Source organism: Lytechinus pictus, chromosome 8 (genome assembly GCF_037042905.1).
Source record: "Lytechinus pictus isolate F3 Inbred chromosome 8, Lp3.0, whole genome shotgun sequence".
In the NCBI taxonomy this organism is placed as follows: domain Eukaryota; kingdom Metazoa; phylum Echinodermata; class Echinoidea; order Temnopleuroida; family Toxopneustidae; genus Lytechinus; species Lytechinus pictus.
Window position 1 is genome coordinate 33,468,888 of NC_087252.1, and position 14,082 is coordinate 33,482,969.

At 35.6% G+C, this 14,082-nt stretch overlaps 1 protein-coding gene across 4 annotated transcripts in view; it reads left to right on the forward strand.

Annotated features, from left to right (window-relative positions):
- LOC129266497 (uncharacterized) overlaps positions 1-14,082 on the forward strand; it is a 32,529-nt gene that overhangs the window by 1,909 nt on the left and 16,538 nt on the right. For 2 of the 4 annotated variants that reach the window (XM_064103956.1, XM_064103957.1), the window contains exons 2-7: positions 3,558-3,647; positions 5,878-5,906; positions 7,630-7,681; positions 8,733-8,868; positions 12,935-13,095; positions 13,381-13,587. In XM_064103956.1, coding sequence (XP_063960026.1) covers positions 3,587-3,647; positions 5,878-5,906; positions 7,630-7,681; positions 8,733-8,868; positions 12,935-13,095; positions 13,381-13,587 — 646 coding nt within the window. In that variant the 5' untranslated portion in view covers positions 3,558-3,586. Of the gene's footprint in view, positions 1-3,557; positions 3,648-5,877; positions 5,907-7,629; positions 7,682-8,732; positions 8,869-12,934; positions 13,096-13,380; positions 13,588-14,082 lie in introns of those variants that run through there. The other 2 variants (XM_064103959.1, XM_064103958.1) reach the window with 2 other exon arrangements.

Below are 14,082 nucleotides of genomic sequence, written 5' to 3' on the forward strand. Positions count from 1 at the left end.
TAACTTTCTTATTATTCATTCAATCTTCCTCAAACTTTCAACAATATGTTTCTTTTATTTTTCTCTTTGATATGGATTCAGCTAGTTTCAAGGGTTTCATTCTCCTTTAATGACTACAATGTAACAATTTCTAGATAATATTGCTTAGTTCTAAGCTAGGGCGGCCCAAATGCGCGTGAGTGGAGTCCCAGTTTATTAGCACGGGTAAGTATTGGGGTGTCGCCTAGAGTGGTCCATAGGCGGATCCAGGGCAGGAGGGGCCGGCCCCCCTATTTGGTGGAGCAAAAAATGAGAAAAAGGGGGAAAATGGGTGATTATTGTGCCCATCCAATTTTAAAGTTCAAAAGTATACATTTTTTTGCATATGAATTAATATTTCAATATTTGCCATTCATACAATATTGTACAATAAATGTTTAAACTTTAAAGGGGTACTCTAGGCTGAAAATATTAAATAGAGTAAAATTCACAGAGTAAAATGTTGAAAATTTAATCAAAATCGGATAACAAATAAAGTTATTGACTTTGAAACATTTGCATTATTCCAGTGAAACAGTTCTAGGCATGTCTTCATGAATATTCATTAGGTGGGCTGATGATGTCACATCTGATCTCCACTTTCCTGTTTCTTATGTTATTACATGAAATCTTATTTGCTTAAATTTCTTACATGTGTGTGAATGATATGAACCCCTTGTAATGAAACAAGCTGCAGCAATGAATATCTAATGCACTAAATCAGTTGTCAGTCCAATTTTTTAAGTTGTAGGCAGAAAACATTTGAATAAACCTACATGTTATTTAATTATGATATAATAATGCAAAAGGTCAAGTGGGGTATGACACCAGTTTTCTCATTGAAAATTTATAAAGACATGCCTAGAACTGTTTCACCAGAGTCAGGGGCGGAAATCTCTCCCAAAAGGTAGGGGGGACACAGGGGCGGATCCAGCCTTCGCCAATAGGGGGGGGGGGGCGTAAATTTGTTTCAGCCATATTTTCCCCGATCGGCAGCTCGAAGATGATTTGTGTTTGTTTCTTTGAAGGGGTAGTCCTCATTAGTCACTTCTTAGCTTTATTCTTATAAATTCATATATAATATCATAATCCTTATTTATATGATACGAGCGCGAAGCGCGAGCTAATTTTTAGGAAATTTATTATGTATTTTTTCCTAAAATTTGAACATTCTGGGCAATGTTTGTTATCCTGAAAAAATGTGTATGCAACTTAATAATTACTACGAACACAAAGCGCGAGCAGAAATAAACTGATGGAAAAGATACCTGTTAAAGACTGCATGCAGTTAGCATTTAACAATCAAATAATGCGATCGCGAAGCGCGAGCTGATTTTTTTTTACATTTTCACCTAAAGAATGGAAATTCTAAGCACTTTTTGTAACTGACTCTCAAGCAGAATATGTATATAAGTATAAGTAGACAATTGATGCGAACGCGAAGCGCGAGCGGAAAATTTCGAGATTTAAAAGGGACAATTTAATTATTAAATCAATATCATATTTATTAATGCCTAATGAGGGCGCGAAATCTGATGATATTATGGCATAAAAACTGGACATTTCACTTTTGTAATTTTGAATAGGATACATCAGTTAATATATTTTTAACCATTAATGCGAGCGCAAATCGCGAGCTGAAATTTTTGATAACCTGTCATGAAAAGGGGATTTTAAGTAGTTTGTTGTATAATCAATATTGAAACATACATAACTCGCCAATCAAAATGCCAGCGTGCAGCGCTAGCTGATACGTCTTGACAATCAGACTTGAAAAGAGATATTTTGAAAACTTTATGGAATACACGAAAATAATAGGTACCTGATAAATCAAAATTTGCGAGCGCGCAGCGCAAGCAGCAATGTTGATAAAATTATTCAGACCATAAAACTGACATTTTTACAGAGCACTTTTTAAAAACCAATTTGTAAATCACACAAAATAATGAAAGTTCCATTTCCGAGGTGAAATATGTTTGTATATTGACTTCCAAACTTGATATTTGAGCTCCATATTGAACAAGATATGTAAATCACCTAACAGGCAATGCGAGCGCGAAGCGCGAGCGAAAATTTTATATAGTGGCACGAAAGATTCTTTTTATTTTCCAAGTCTTCCCCTCATCTTATTTTATGCACTCGTCGTCCTTCTCTTCTTTTTCTCCTCTTTTCCCTCCTTTTTTCATTTTCCTTCTTTCTTTTCCTTTTTTTCTTTTTTTGCTCCGCCAATAGGGGGGGGGGGGCTCCCCCTGGATCCGCCTATGGGGACAAGGGGTGGGAAAATTTGACAAGCAAAAAAAAAGGTTATCATCCCAAAAGTACGGTCATCTCGTCCCAAAATACATGTTTTATTCCGATTTAGAATGATGTATTTCTTACCATCATAAAAGACAAAAAATAGTAGGGGGGACATTTGATATTGTGTCCCCCCCACTGTTTTGAGTAGGGGGGACACGTCCCCCCTGTCCCCCCTGGGATTTCCGCCCATGACCAGAGTAATGCAAATCTTTAAAATGCCATAACTTTGTTAACACTGGTAGGTGTTTCATAAAGCTGTAAGTTAAGAGCGACGTGAAGAATGACTGGTGATCATTTCTTGTGGTAAATTGTATATACCAAAATAATCATTGGCGATGGTTTAGCCCATAAGGTAAGAAAGGATCACCAGTCCTTAAAGTCGCGTACGAACAGCTTTATGAAACGGCCCTCTTGTCTGAATTTGATTAAATTGTCAGTGTTTTGTTTATCTGATTTTTCTTTATCTGTTCAAATCATTATTTTGACCCTGGAGCATCCCTTCAATTCATGTCTAATTTGCATACATGTAATTGCAAGAGTAATGGTGAAAAGTAAAAGATCAATGACTGGAACAATTTCCATAATATGCGTGTCAAGTTTTTAGGTTATTAACCAGTTGAATCTCAAGTTATTACAATTTTGCATATTAATTCATTCGTACAAATCAAAATTTCTTTATCATCTTGGTTGCATATTATAATTATGCTCACAAAAACAACAGATATAAAATTAAGTTACCAACTCTACATCTGTGTGAAATTTGGTGTGATTATTTATTTGCCCCTCCTGTTTCAATTTATGTAATTTTTGCATAGTAATTGAGCAATTTTTCCCATTATGTACAAATTAACTTATTTATCATCTAATTTGCATATTATAATTATGATCACAAGAAGAACAGATATGAAATAAAGTTACAAACTCTACATCTGTAAAATTTGGTGATTATTTGCCCCTCCTGTTTCAACTTACGAAGTATGACATTTGTGCATATTAATTAGCTTGGCTTAGTCATACAGCCATTTTCCTATGGGTCCAAAGGTCAAAATCTGTGTTTTTCTACATTTTCAAATTTCCATCCAGGTTTTATAGTGAATGGGTACATGGGTCGGAAGACAGTCTTTGAATGCTTCAGCGCCTGATTAGCAGCACTTCAAATCATTGTAATGTTATTTTGAATAGGGATTTTCTTTTCAACTCGTGTTTGTCTTCATGTATAATTTTTTTTTTAATTTATCTAGAGCCAGAATCAGACAATTTCTCACTAAAAATGAGTGGTATGCAAGAGGCATTTATCAAGTTTCTCGAAAGAAGAAAGAGAGTAATAGAAGGTATGGGTACTCTTCTTTTTTTTCATGTATGTTATGTACATCAACAACAGGTTTTTCTGCACGTTGAATGCATGATCTGGAGTTAAATATGTACATTGTAGGAATTTAAAGATTTTAAAAGTTGATTTTGTCACGAAGGTATAAAAATTTATGAGAGAAATATGAAGCATTGTGATGTGATATGGCCAAGTGGATTTGTCTCTGAACTTTGAAACTTGGGGTAATTGGTTCGAATCCAAGCCGTCGTGTATGTAGTTTCTTTCTAAAGCAAGGAATTTACCCACATTGGCCTGCACTCAACCCAGGTGTTAGGTGAATGGGTATCAAACAGGATAAGCGGTCAACTCCACCCCCTAAAAGTGTTGATTTTAAGAAATATAGACAAATCAAACTAGCATAATGCTGAAAATTTTATCATAATCGGATTCAAAACAAGAAAGTTGTAACATTTTAAATTTTCGCTTATTTTTCCCAAAACAGTGATATGCACAACTCAGTGACATGCAAATGATATAGTCGATGATGTCCCTCACTCACTATTTCTTTTGTTTTTTATTGTTTGAATGATAAAATATTTCATTTTTATACGCTTTTCCTAGATGGGACGCATTATGGTATCACGCTCGGTGTCCGAACATCTGTCTGTCCGTCCTTTAACTTTTCCTTGTAAATGCGATAACTTGACTTAACCTAGCTCATATAGTTTGGTGTGTATGATACTAGCATAGATTGATTTTGAGGTCAAAAACTCAAAGGTCAAGGTCACAGTGACATATTTTCATCTTACCCTTTTGCAGTCCCTGTAAACGTGATAACTTCAGTTTATTTCACTTAACCGAGGCTCATATAATTTGGTGTGTATGATACTAGCAGGGATCACAGGAAGACTTTTGATTTTGAGGTCATGAGGTCAAAGGTCAAGGTCATCGTGACATATTTTCATCTTACCCTTCTGCATGCAGTCCTTGTAAACCTGATAACTTCAGTTTAACTTAACCTACATGTAGTCTCATATAATTTGGTATGTATGATACTAGCATGGATCCCAGGAAGCCTATTGATTTTGAGGTCAAAAGGTTAACCACTTGACTGCTATAGGCTGTAATGCGCACTGACCCCCCTGGTGCTACTGAATGGGACTAACAAGTTAGATCTCTTTGGGATTACAACCGACAGCAACTTGAGGGGAAAATGTAAATAATCACATCACTTTCTTCATCACTATTTCCAATATCCATACAAAAAAATCATCCTCCCCTTCTGACACAGATCTTTCACTAAATTTATTACTCCTATCGTCTAAAGTTTCGTCAAAATCCTTCCGATTCACTTCTCCACTGTGAGTCGCCATTTTGAACTGAGCGCTGTACACTATCACGATGGAAAAGTGAATACAAACATTTATAAATCACTGCAAAAGTTTCGATAACTTTTGTGGAATAGGGCCATCTGGTGACCATAGTCTGAAAAATGATATACATGTGCTGTTTTCATCGTAGGGGTATTAACAGCGCAGTGCTGACATCTCAAACAGAAGATAGGTCAAGAACGTAATATTATGTGCCCCGCACAGATCGTACACTCGCCCAGCAGGTAATGTTACGTGCTACGCAGTCAAATGGTTAAAGGTCAAGGTCACACTGACATGTTTTCATCTTCTTCTGAAGTCATTGTTAAAGCGATAACTTTAGTTTAACGTAACCTAGGCTCATACAATTTGGTGTGTATGATACTAGCATAGTTACTAGCAATTCTATTGATTTTGAGATCAGAAGGTCAAAGGTGAAGTTGCCACCTCTCACTTTTCTTGCTTGACCAATAACTCCATTTTCTGCATTACAGACGGGCATAGTATGTGCTTTTTTAAGGGGGGGGTGGGGCCTTATAGACAATGCAGGTTTTAACATTTGTCTCGTTTGTTGTTTAACTTTTTTCAAAACTTTCTGATGTATAATTTATGTTCTAAAATATTAATGTGAATTATACATAATTTTGTGAGTCATATCAAGCTTTTCCAAAGGTTTTTTTTTCCGTTATCAATCTTTGTACACGATGAACATTCTTTATTCACTATTGTTTCAATTTTAATATTTGTATGTACATGTACATACGTGTATGCATTGTTTGTAATAATTGTGTAAATATGTTATGAGAATGGAATGAATAAATTATAAATTTAATTTTACAATTTATTTATTATTTATAATTTGCTTCAAATTTTATTTCATAGGTTATGAGAGTGCAAACCCTCAAGTGCAGGTAATTTTTAAAGAATATCTATCTGTCTCAGACTAGGGATAATTATTTGTTGTTGTTATGTTTCACTAATTCTTATGTCTCATTGATCTACAATTTATGATTTTACACACAAACAGACACACACACACACAAAACAAATTACATTTATACATGTTTTGACTGGTCAAAACCTTTGAAAACTTCTGAAAACTGGTAATCAATGGTGTAAGAGTTTAAAATATCCTGTCAAGTACTGTATTGAAGAAAAAGAAATCCCTGCATATTCTGCTTTGTGACCATATTTCCAGTTTGTCATTCCAGTATTGATATCAATTTAAGGGTTTATGATATGTAATAGGAAACTTAGCAAAGAACAAAAATGTATAATGATCCCAATATTAAGAATGAAAGTCAATCATATAGGGCTACATTGTACAAAAAATTGTTATCAATTGTTTATAAACCTAAACGAGTGTATACCTATTTTGGTCAATTTGCTCCTTTGAAATGGGGGGTGTTAGGGTAGCACTTACAATGTAAATGCCGAGTTGCGTACGGTGAGAAAGGTTTTACTGCATTGGTCAGATTGTGTCTTGAGGACGGGTACTAATGTGTATCTATCAATAAGATCATCGCACATTGCATATCATGTATTCATCAGCATTTAAGTTTGACTTAAAGGAGAATGAAACCTTTGGACCAAGATAGCTTGTGTGAAAACAGAAAAATCAAAGAAACAGATCAACGAAAGTTTGAGAAAAATCGGACAAATAATAAGAAAATTATGAGCTTTTGAATATTGTGATCACTAATGCTATGGAGATCCTCACATTGGCAATGCGACAAAGATGTGTGATGTCACTCTTGAACAACTCTCCCCATTACTTGAGTATATATTTCACTTAAATTGCCTCTTTTATTACATATCTATCAGTAGAACATGTATTCTTTCTATAGGAGGGCATGTAATACAGATTTTTAAACAATACATCATGGATAAAGAGTTTGTATCACAATACGAAAAAGCAAAAAGACACATTTTCAGGGTATTTCATAGTCCATCAAAGGGAAAGTTGTTCATGTGTGACATCACACATCCTTGTCGCGTTGCCAATGGGAGGATCTCCATAGCATTAGAGATTGCAATATTCAAATGCTCATAACTTTCTCATTATTTGTCCTACTTGTTCCAAAGGTTTCATTCCCCTTTAAGTCATACTTAAATATTTGTTAAACACTTCCAGGATTATTACAGTATCTTGTTTTCCCCTTGAAATGTAAATGAAATTCAATGAAAAATGCAGGCATGAAAATTCTCCGCGTTTCCGCGGATTTCCGCGTTTTTTGTTTGCTGAATTTCCCCCCCCCCCCAAAAAAAAAAAAAAAAAAAAAAAAAAAAAAAATCAATTTTTTTTAAACCAGGGAAGTGCTATTGCTATTCTTTAGTATTTTTTAGTTTTTTTTAATTGAATTTTGGACAAAAAATCCATATAAATACTTCATTACAATCATTCAACTCAAACAGGTTTTTGGAGTTGTAAAATTGATAAAACCCAGGAGCTTAAGGGGGCGTTGCCCCCTGGACCCCACCCGTTAGCAGCGAGCGGCAAGCCGCTCGCCCGGTGGGCTTTGCCCACCGTCTTGTCAACTACATTTCCAAAACCCTTTCAGCTTTTTTTTTCATACCCAATTTTCATGCCTGAAAATGCAATGTATGAAATCATGCCCTTTTCTTTATTTACAGTCAGAAGTCAATCAATATCAACGGGAAACTACGTCAGCTGAGTATACTGAGGGTAAGTCTGCTACATGGTGACACTATGGTTAAGTTGTCATTTTTATTTTTACAGTTTGTTCCAGCATCCTGTGGTGCAATTTTTTTATTCAAGAATGTAAACAGATATATAGGTGGCCATTTTATTTGATTCTGGATGTACTCATTTTAAAATCGTTACCAAAACTGGCATTTATCTTCACAACCTTAATTGCTTGATATTTTATTAATGAAAAATACTTGAAGTTTGAGTCCTTGTTTCATTTTATGTCATGTCTGTCAGTTGCATAAAAAGTAAGGTTTTTTCCCCACAAAATACTTTTTTTCTCTCTAAATACTTCATTGTAATTGGCTTCTCTATTGTGTATTGGATGTTCATACTAGGCCAGGCTATTGTAGTTAATCTTACATGGGAGGGGGATGGGCAAGACCCACCCCCCCCCCCCCACACAGAATTTCAGTGATTAAAATTTCTGATAATTAATTTTCCAAAATATTTGGTATTTTCTTTGATAATTGCTTTTCTGGAAATTATAGAGCTAGTTTTTAATCAAGAAATAAAGGAGCATACACTGTTAAAAGTTTTGGTCTAAACACTATTTATGGCCATTCTAGCAAATTTGGTAATACAAAAAATTAGAATAAAAGAATTTAAATTTCCTTTTTTTTTTGGAAGAATAATGATAATTTTCATGTAATGGTGTGAATTTTGGTTTGAAGCAGAATTTGCATTAAATTTGTACATGAACTTGCGTTTTTATCCCCCAGCAATTTTATGTTCAACACGCAATTTGATACATTGCAGACTTCGAAACCATGAACCCAGGTCAGGTATTGCAAATTGGTTCAGAAAATCTGCCTGGAAAAACTTTGGGAACCTGGAATTTTAAATTTTGAAGTTTGAAGGGGTGAAGTTTTTATAAAAGTGCAATATGTCGATATCCTCTTCACCGCCTAGTTATATTTCTCCTTCAATCTGGACAGTGCCATGATTGTTGCTGTCAATGCACAATTCATTGTGTATGTTTGAGTGTCTGTTTAATCTGTTCTGCTTCTATTTATTTTGTTTCAAGGCAAGAAGAGAAGGAGGATACGCAAATGTTTTTTGTGTGGGATGATGATTCCACGCATGTCCATGCACATCACCAGAAAGCATGCTAATCTTACACTACAAGAGAGACATGAATACCGAGAAATTATGCTCAGAGAGTAAGTTTATTATTGGGTTGGGGAGGGGAGGGTAAAAAAAAATTAAGTGCGACTTAGATAGAGTCCTGGGGCCGATTCCAGGAAACGGTCTTTGCAAGAAATGTCTTTGTATCGTCCATTTAATACAATGGGCCGTGTGAAACGCATTTTTAACATATTACCTGCAAACAAATTTGATTTGTCCATTAGAGTCAACGAAATTATTGTTTATAGAATGATGTATCTCATAAAATTGTATGAAAATGTGATTTAAAAGTGATTTATGTAGGTTCAGGAGATCCCTTAAAACATATCTATTCAATGCATAAAGTACCAACTTTGAACTAATGGTCCAATATAAATATCTTGATGACTTTATTCTTACCTTACACTATTTCTTCTTTAAGCGCATAGGACATGCTTTGCTATGTGTCATGCGCTATACAAGAATTGAGCATTATTATTATTATTATTAAAAGCTCACTTTTATTTGTTTATCATAAATTTCAGAAATATCCCACATATACAGCTTATCTTAAAAGATGAGCGACACAAAGGCCGATCGTTGATTGTGCAATTGTCCCCTGCTCAAACAGGAAATACGCAGGTTTTAACATGTGGTCGGATATTGGAAAAGGTTACCGGTATTTATAAAAGGGCCTACAACTTTCTTGAAAAAAATAATTGTCTTTTTAAATCTCAATACGGTTTCTGTAGTGACCATTCAACAGAACTGGCTCTCCTTGAATTAACTAATAAAATTACTGACTCTTTTGAACGCGATTCATTCGCGATTGGAATATTTATTGACCTGTCAAAAGCGTTTGACACGATTGATCATACTATACTTTTATCAAAACTTAATAACTATGGTATTCGTGGGACTGCCCTTGATCTTTTCACTAGTTACCTCTTAAATCGTAAGCAATGTACTTTATTTAACTCTGTTCAGTCCGAATATAGGACAATTACATGCGGAGTTCCACAGGGGTCATTACTTGGCCCGCTCTTATTTATTTTATTTATCAATGACATGTACCGTTCATCAGACCTTCTTTCCTTTATCATGTACGCTGACGATACGAACATAGTTTATTATTCTGATAAAAACTTTACCACTTGTGTGAAACTGTTAATACCGAATTGAGTATTGTCTGTAAATGGTTCAGTGGAAATAAACTCACATTCAATTACAAATAATGCAATTACATTATATTCCGTAACTCTACAAGGCATATAGATTTTAATCATGTAGAAGTTAGGCTTAATAACCAAATTATTCCCAGAGTTGAAAATACAACATTTCTTGGTATTATCATTGACAGTAATTTAACTTGGTCACATCACATAAATGAAATTGAAAACAAGGTAGCGAAAAATATCGGAATTATATATCGCCTAAGCTTTTATCTTCCTAAACCGGTCATACGTACATTATATTGCTCTCTAATCCTGCCATATTTTTATTATTGTAATTTGGTCTGGGCTAACACATACCAAACCCATCTTAAAAAATTATGTTCCCTTCAAAATAAAATTTTGCGTATAATTTCTGAGAACGACATCATACCACCAACAGACACGAAATCTTTATTTCATTCCCAGAAACTGCTGAAATTAAACGACATCAATAAACTTCAGCAATGTAATTTTACGTACAGGTGTTTAAATTCTCTAACTCCAGAAAATTTTCGTAATTTCTTTACACATGTATCAAATATACATCATTTTGATACCCGAACAAATAACCAAATATATATTCCTAAACACAGAAAGATTATCTTTCAACACAACATCCGTTATTCTGGCCCAAAAATATGGAATGATCTTCCGGACTACATAAAAAAATTATTGTCAGCAACTAGCTTAAAATTTAAAATTAAAAAAATGATTTTATCATCCTATGCTTGAATATCATACCTTATATTCCTTTTGATCTTTAGTTAACATAAATAATGTGCAACTGTTGCGGCGTTATAATTTTTTTTTCTCTCTCTCTCCATCATAAATTGTTGTACGCTCCATTTGCTCGTTACTCGGTAACTCATGCCCGCCTTCCTGCTCACTTCTCCCTCTCTCGTCTTCGTCTTCTTCCCGTTTTCTTCCCTTTTCTCTTTTCCTAGCCCTTCTTATCTTTGTGTTGTATTTTGTGTATTGTATATATTTGTCCACAGGCGTATCCCGTCACAAGCATGTGCTTCTAGGGACCTACGCCTTCCTCTGTACACATAAGTTATATATATATATATATATTCTTTATGGAAATCGCTTTTTCATGTGAATTTTTGTTAACAAAAATGAAGAAATTTTGTAAAATGGAGGAAAATAAATGAAATGAAAAAAATGCAGTTGTATGCTTCTCATGCTATTATACGCTTTTCACACTGCATTTCCTGAACCCCATCCTTAACCCTGGACTGTCCTTAACCCCATACTATTTTTTTTTGTTTGGTTTCACACTGTCTTTCTTAACCCCATACTATTTGTTTAGTCGGGGTCAACGCCATAATCCCGGACTATTGCATAGCTCATGAATATTATTGATGATTTTGCCACACAGAGCGCGATTAACCTACAATTTTGACTTTTGTGATTTGCTAATGCTTTGCCCCATTTTTCCTTAGCCAGGTTTTGTTTCACACTGCATCTCTTAGCAATGCAATAAGCTGGCTAACCCTGCTTTTATGCAGGGCCAGATAGTACCTTACTTTTACCGTGAAAAACCACTTTGCTAAAACGTGTGAAATTGAAGAGGGCTAAGCCTAACCCCTGGATACTGGTGGGGCTAAGGCCCCCCCCCCCTCCCCGACTCTTAGCTCCACCAATTTCCCAGGGTTAACTTAAGGAAAATATATGCAGTGTGAAAAGCATGTTTGTATGACCAATAAAGTGATACATCGTGTACTGCTTGCTATGGGGAATCTTAAGTGTGACTCTTTAGAGGTTGTTGCAAGAAAATACTTGCAATCAATGAGAAATTACTGATGCAGATTTAAAAATCAATTTTAACTAAAGCTTATCAATGCCCACCTATTGTTCTCGCGTTCGTGCGTACGGTCCTGGAGATTGGTATAAATAGAGTACGTCATCAGATAATTTTCGTCACTTGATAAAGAGTTGCAGCGGCACTCGAAAGCTCGTGAACTTGTAAGCTAGTGAACACTTTTTGCGAGAGTGATCACGAATTTCCTAGAAAGCCAGTGAACACTTTTTGCGAGAGTGATCACGAATTTCCTTGTTGACCATAGTAGATTGCGAGACAAATGAATACCCTCTAGCGATTAAAGCTTATCAATTTACACGTTTTGATGCAAGAAGCAGACCACTGATCTATTGCAAATTTGCACTGAAATGAAGGACTTTCTTTTTATTTTGGGACCTTAATTTGACTTGCAATCAGTTGCAGGTTTCTATTAATTGCAGTAACTCCCTTTTAGCAACGGCTAAACCCTAAATAGACTGGGCTATTTTGGCGCCTACGAAGACTGGTGGGGGTGGGGGTGTTGTAATCAATCTCGGTTGTCTATCGCGTGATTGCAACGAAAATTGAAATGCGTCGGTCATTTATTATCCAATGACGAGCACTAATGACTACTTGTATTGACTGGTCATGGAATTAAGATGAGGATGATTTATTGCATGTATGGTACAATGAAAAACAAGGATCAACATCACCATCTTATAAAACATATACTAGATATACATCATATTGCTGTAGCATTGTATTGTCACAGTTAGGATAGACTATCTGTCTCACGACCGGGAGGTCGAGAGTTTAAGCCTCGGCTTTGTCAGACCAAAATACGTAAAAAATATTGGAGTTGCTGCTACCCTGTTTGGCTTTTCAACAATGCCAGGAATAGTGTTTTACCGATCTGGCGCTGCACAGTGACTACCGGGCCCACCATCAATTTGGCAAAAATAATTTGTGGAGTATTCATATTGCAGATTTCATTTTGAACAATAAACTATGGATTTTCATTTTTCATTTTTTTTCCACATTAGAAACTGTTCCTAGTGCATCTCATACTACTGCCTCCATGATTTGTATTAGAATTAATATAATTTGTCCTTTTTCTTCCTCAAGGAAACCAGTTCTGAAAGCAAATGGCGAAAACAAAATTAGGAAACTTTTGAAATGCCCTCTTTGTCCTGCAATTACACAAAGGATTGATAATCATATCGTGAAGATCCATGGCAAGAAGCGTGGCTCAAAAATAACGAAGGCTCTGACTGCGAAAGCAAGAGGTATGTTTCCAGTTTTGTTATGTAACAAGAACAACTTAGTGATTCATGCTTATTTTACAGGGGAGGGCCAAGGGGGTGTCATGTAGCATAATAAGTTCAATATGTTTGAAATTTATTAAACTTTTCAACTCTTTTTTTTTCTTAATGTTCATGTAATATTTATATGAAGCACACATCTTTATAGAAAGAAAGAACACCACTGTAACAACTATTCTCTTTAATGAAGCAAATTCATTTTTAAGTGTGACAGTATGTTGATTTAGTTCTACCTGTTTTTCTCACCAGAATTAGAGGCCCAGAGAGCTGCCACTAGTGAACAGAACAAGACAATAGACGAGACGGAAGAGGACAAGACACTACACGAGACGGAAGAGGACAGGACAATAGACGAGACAGAAGAGCACAGGACGAAAGCCAACATGACAAAACAATTCAGCACCGGAAGTGATGGATTTGAAGAATCTGGAGAAGACAGGATGGAAGAGGCAGAAGGTATGTATATTAACCCTACTTACTTGGAGGAGAGAGTTAGGAAGAGGACAGCAGGGATGGGGAGGGGAATCCAAGATCTGTACATACCGTCCTGGGCCCCTTAAATGATAATAATAGCAGGGCCCGTTGGGGGAACAGTTTTCGGAAATGAAGTGGCTACCCTGGGTAAATATGCTATCATTATTATTATTAAAAATCACATGATAAACAAGACTGTCTAACCTCTATCGTAAGTCAAAGCCCCTTCTTTCGTTTGGAAGTTCCGCATGCAGCCTTGTATGACCAGTCCTCTTCTTAAAAGACAAAACAGTGTGAAATGCAGGAAAGCTGCTACGAAAAGACATTTGGTTCCCTTGTATTTGGCTTCCTGTAAAAAGACAGAATTTTGACAAGTTACCTAACCCCATTCAAGCTACTTGGTCTACTATCAATTAGGTCTGATAGTCTCTTCTCTAGTGGTCTGATTAGTTACCTAACACCATTCAAGCTACTTGG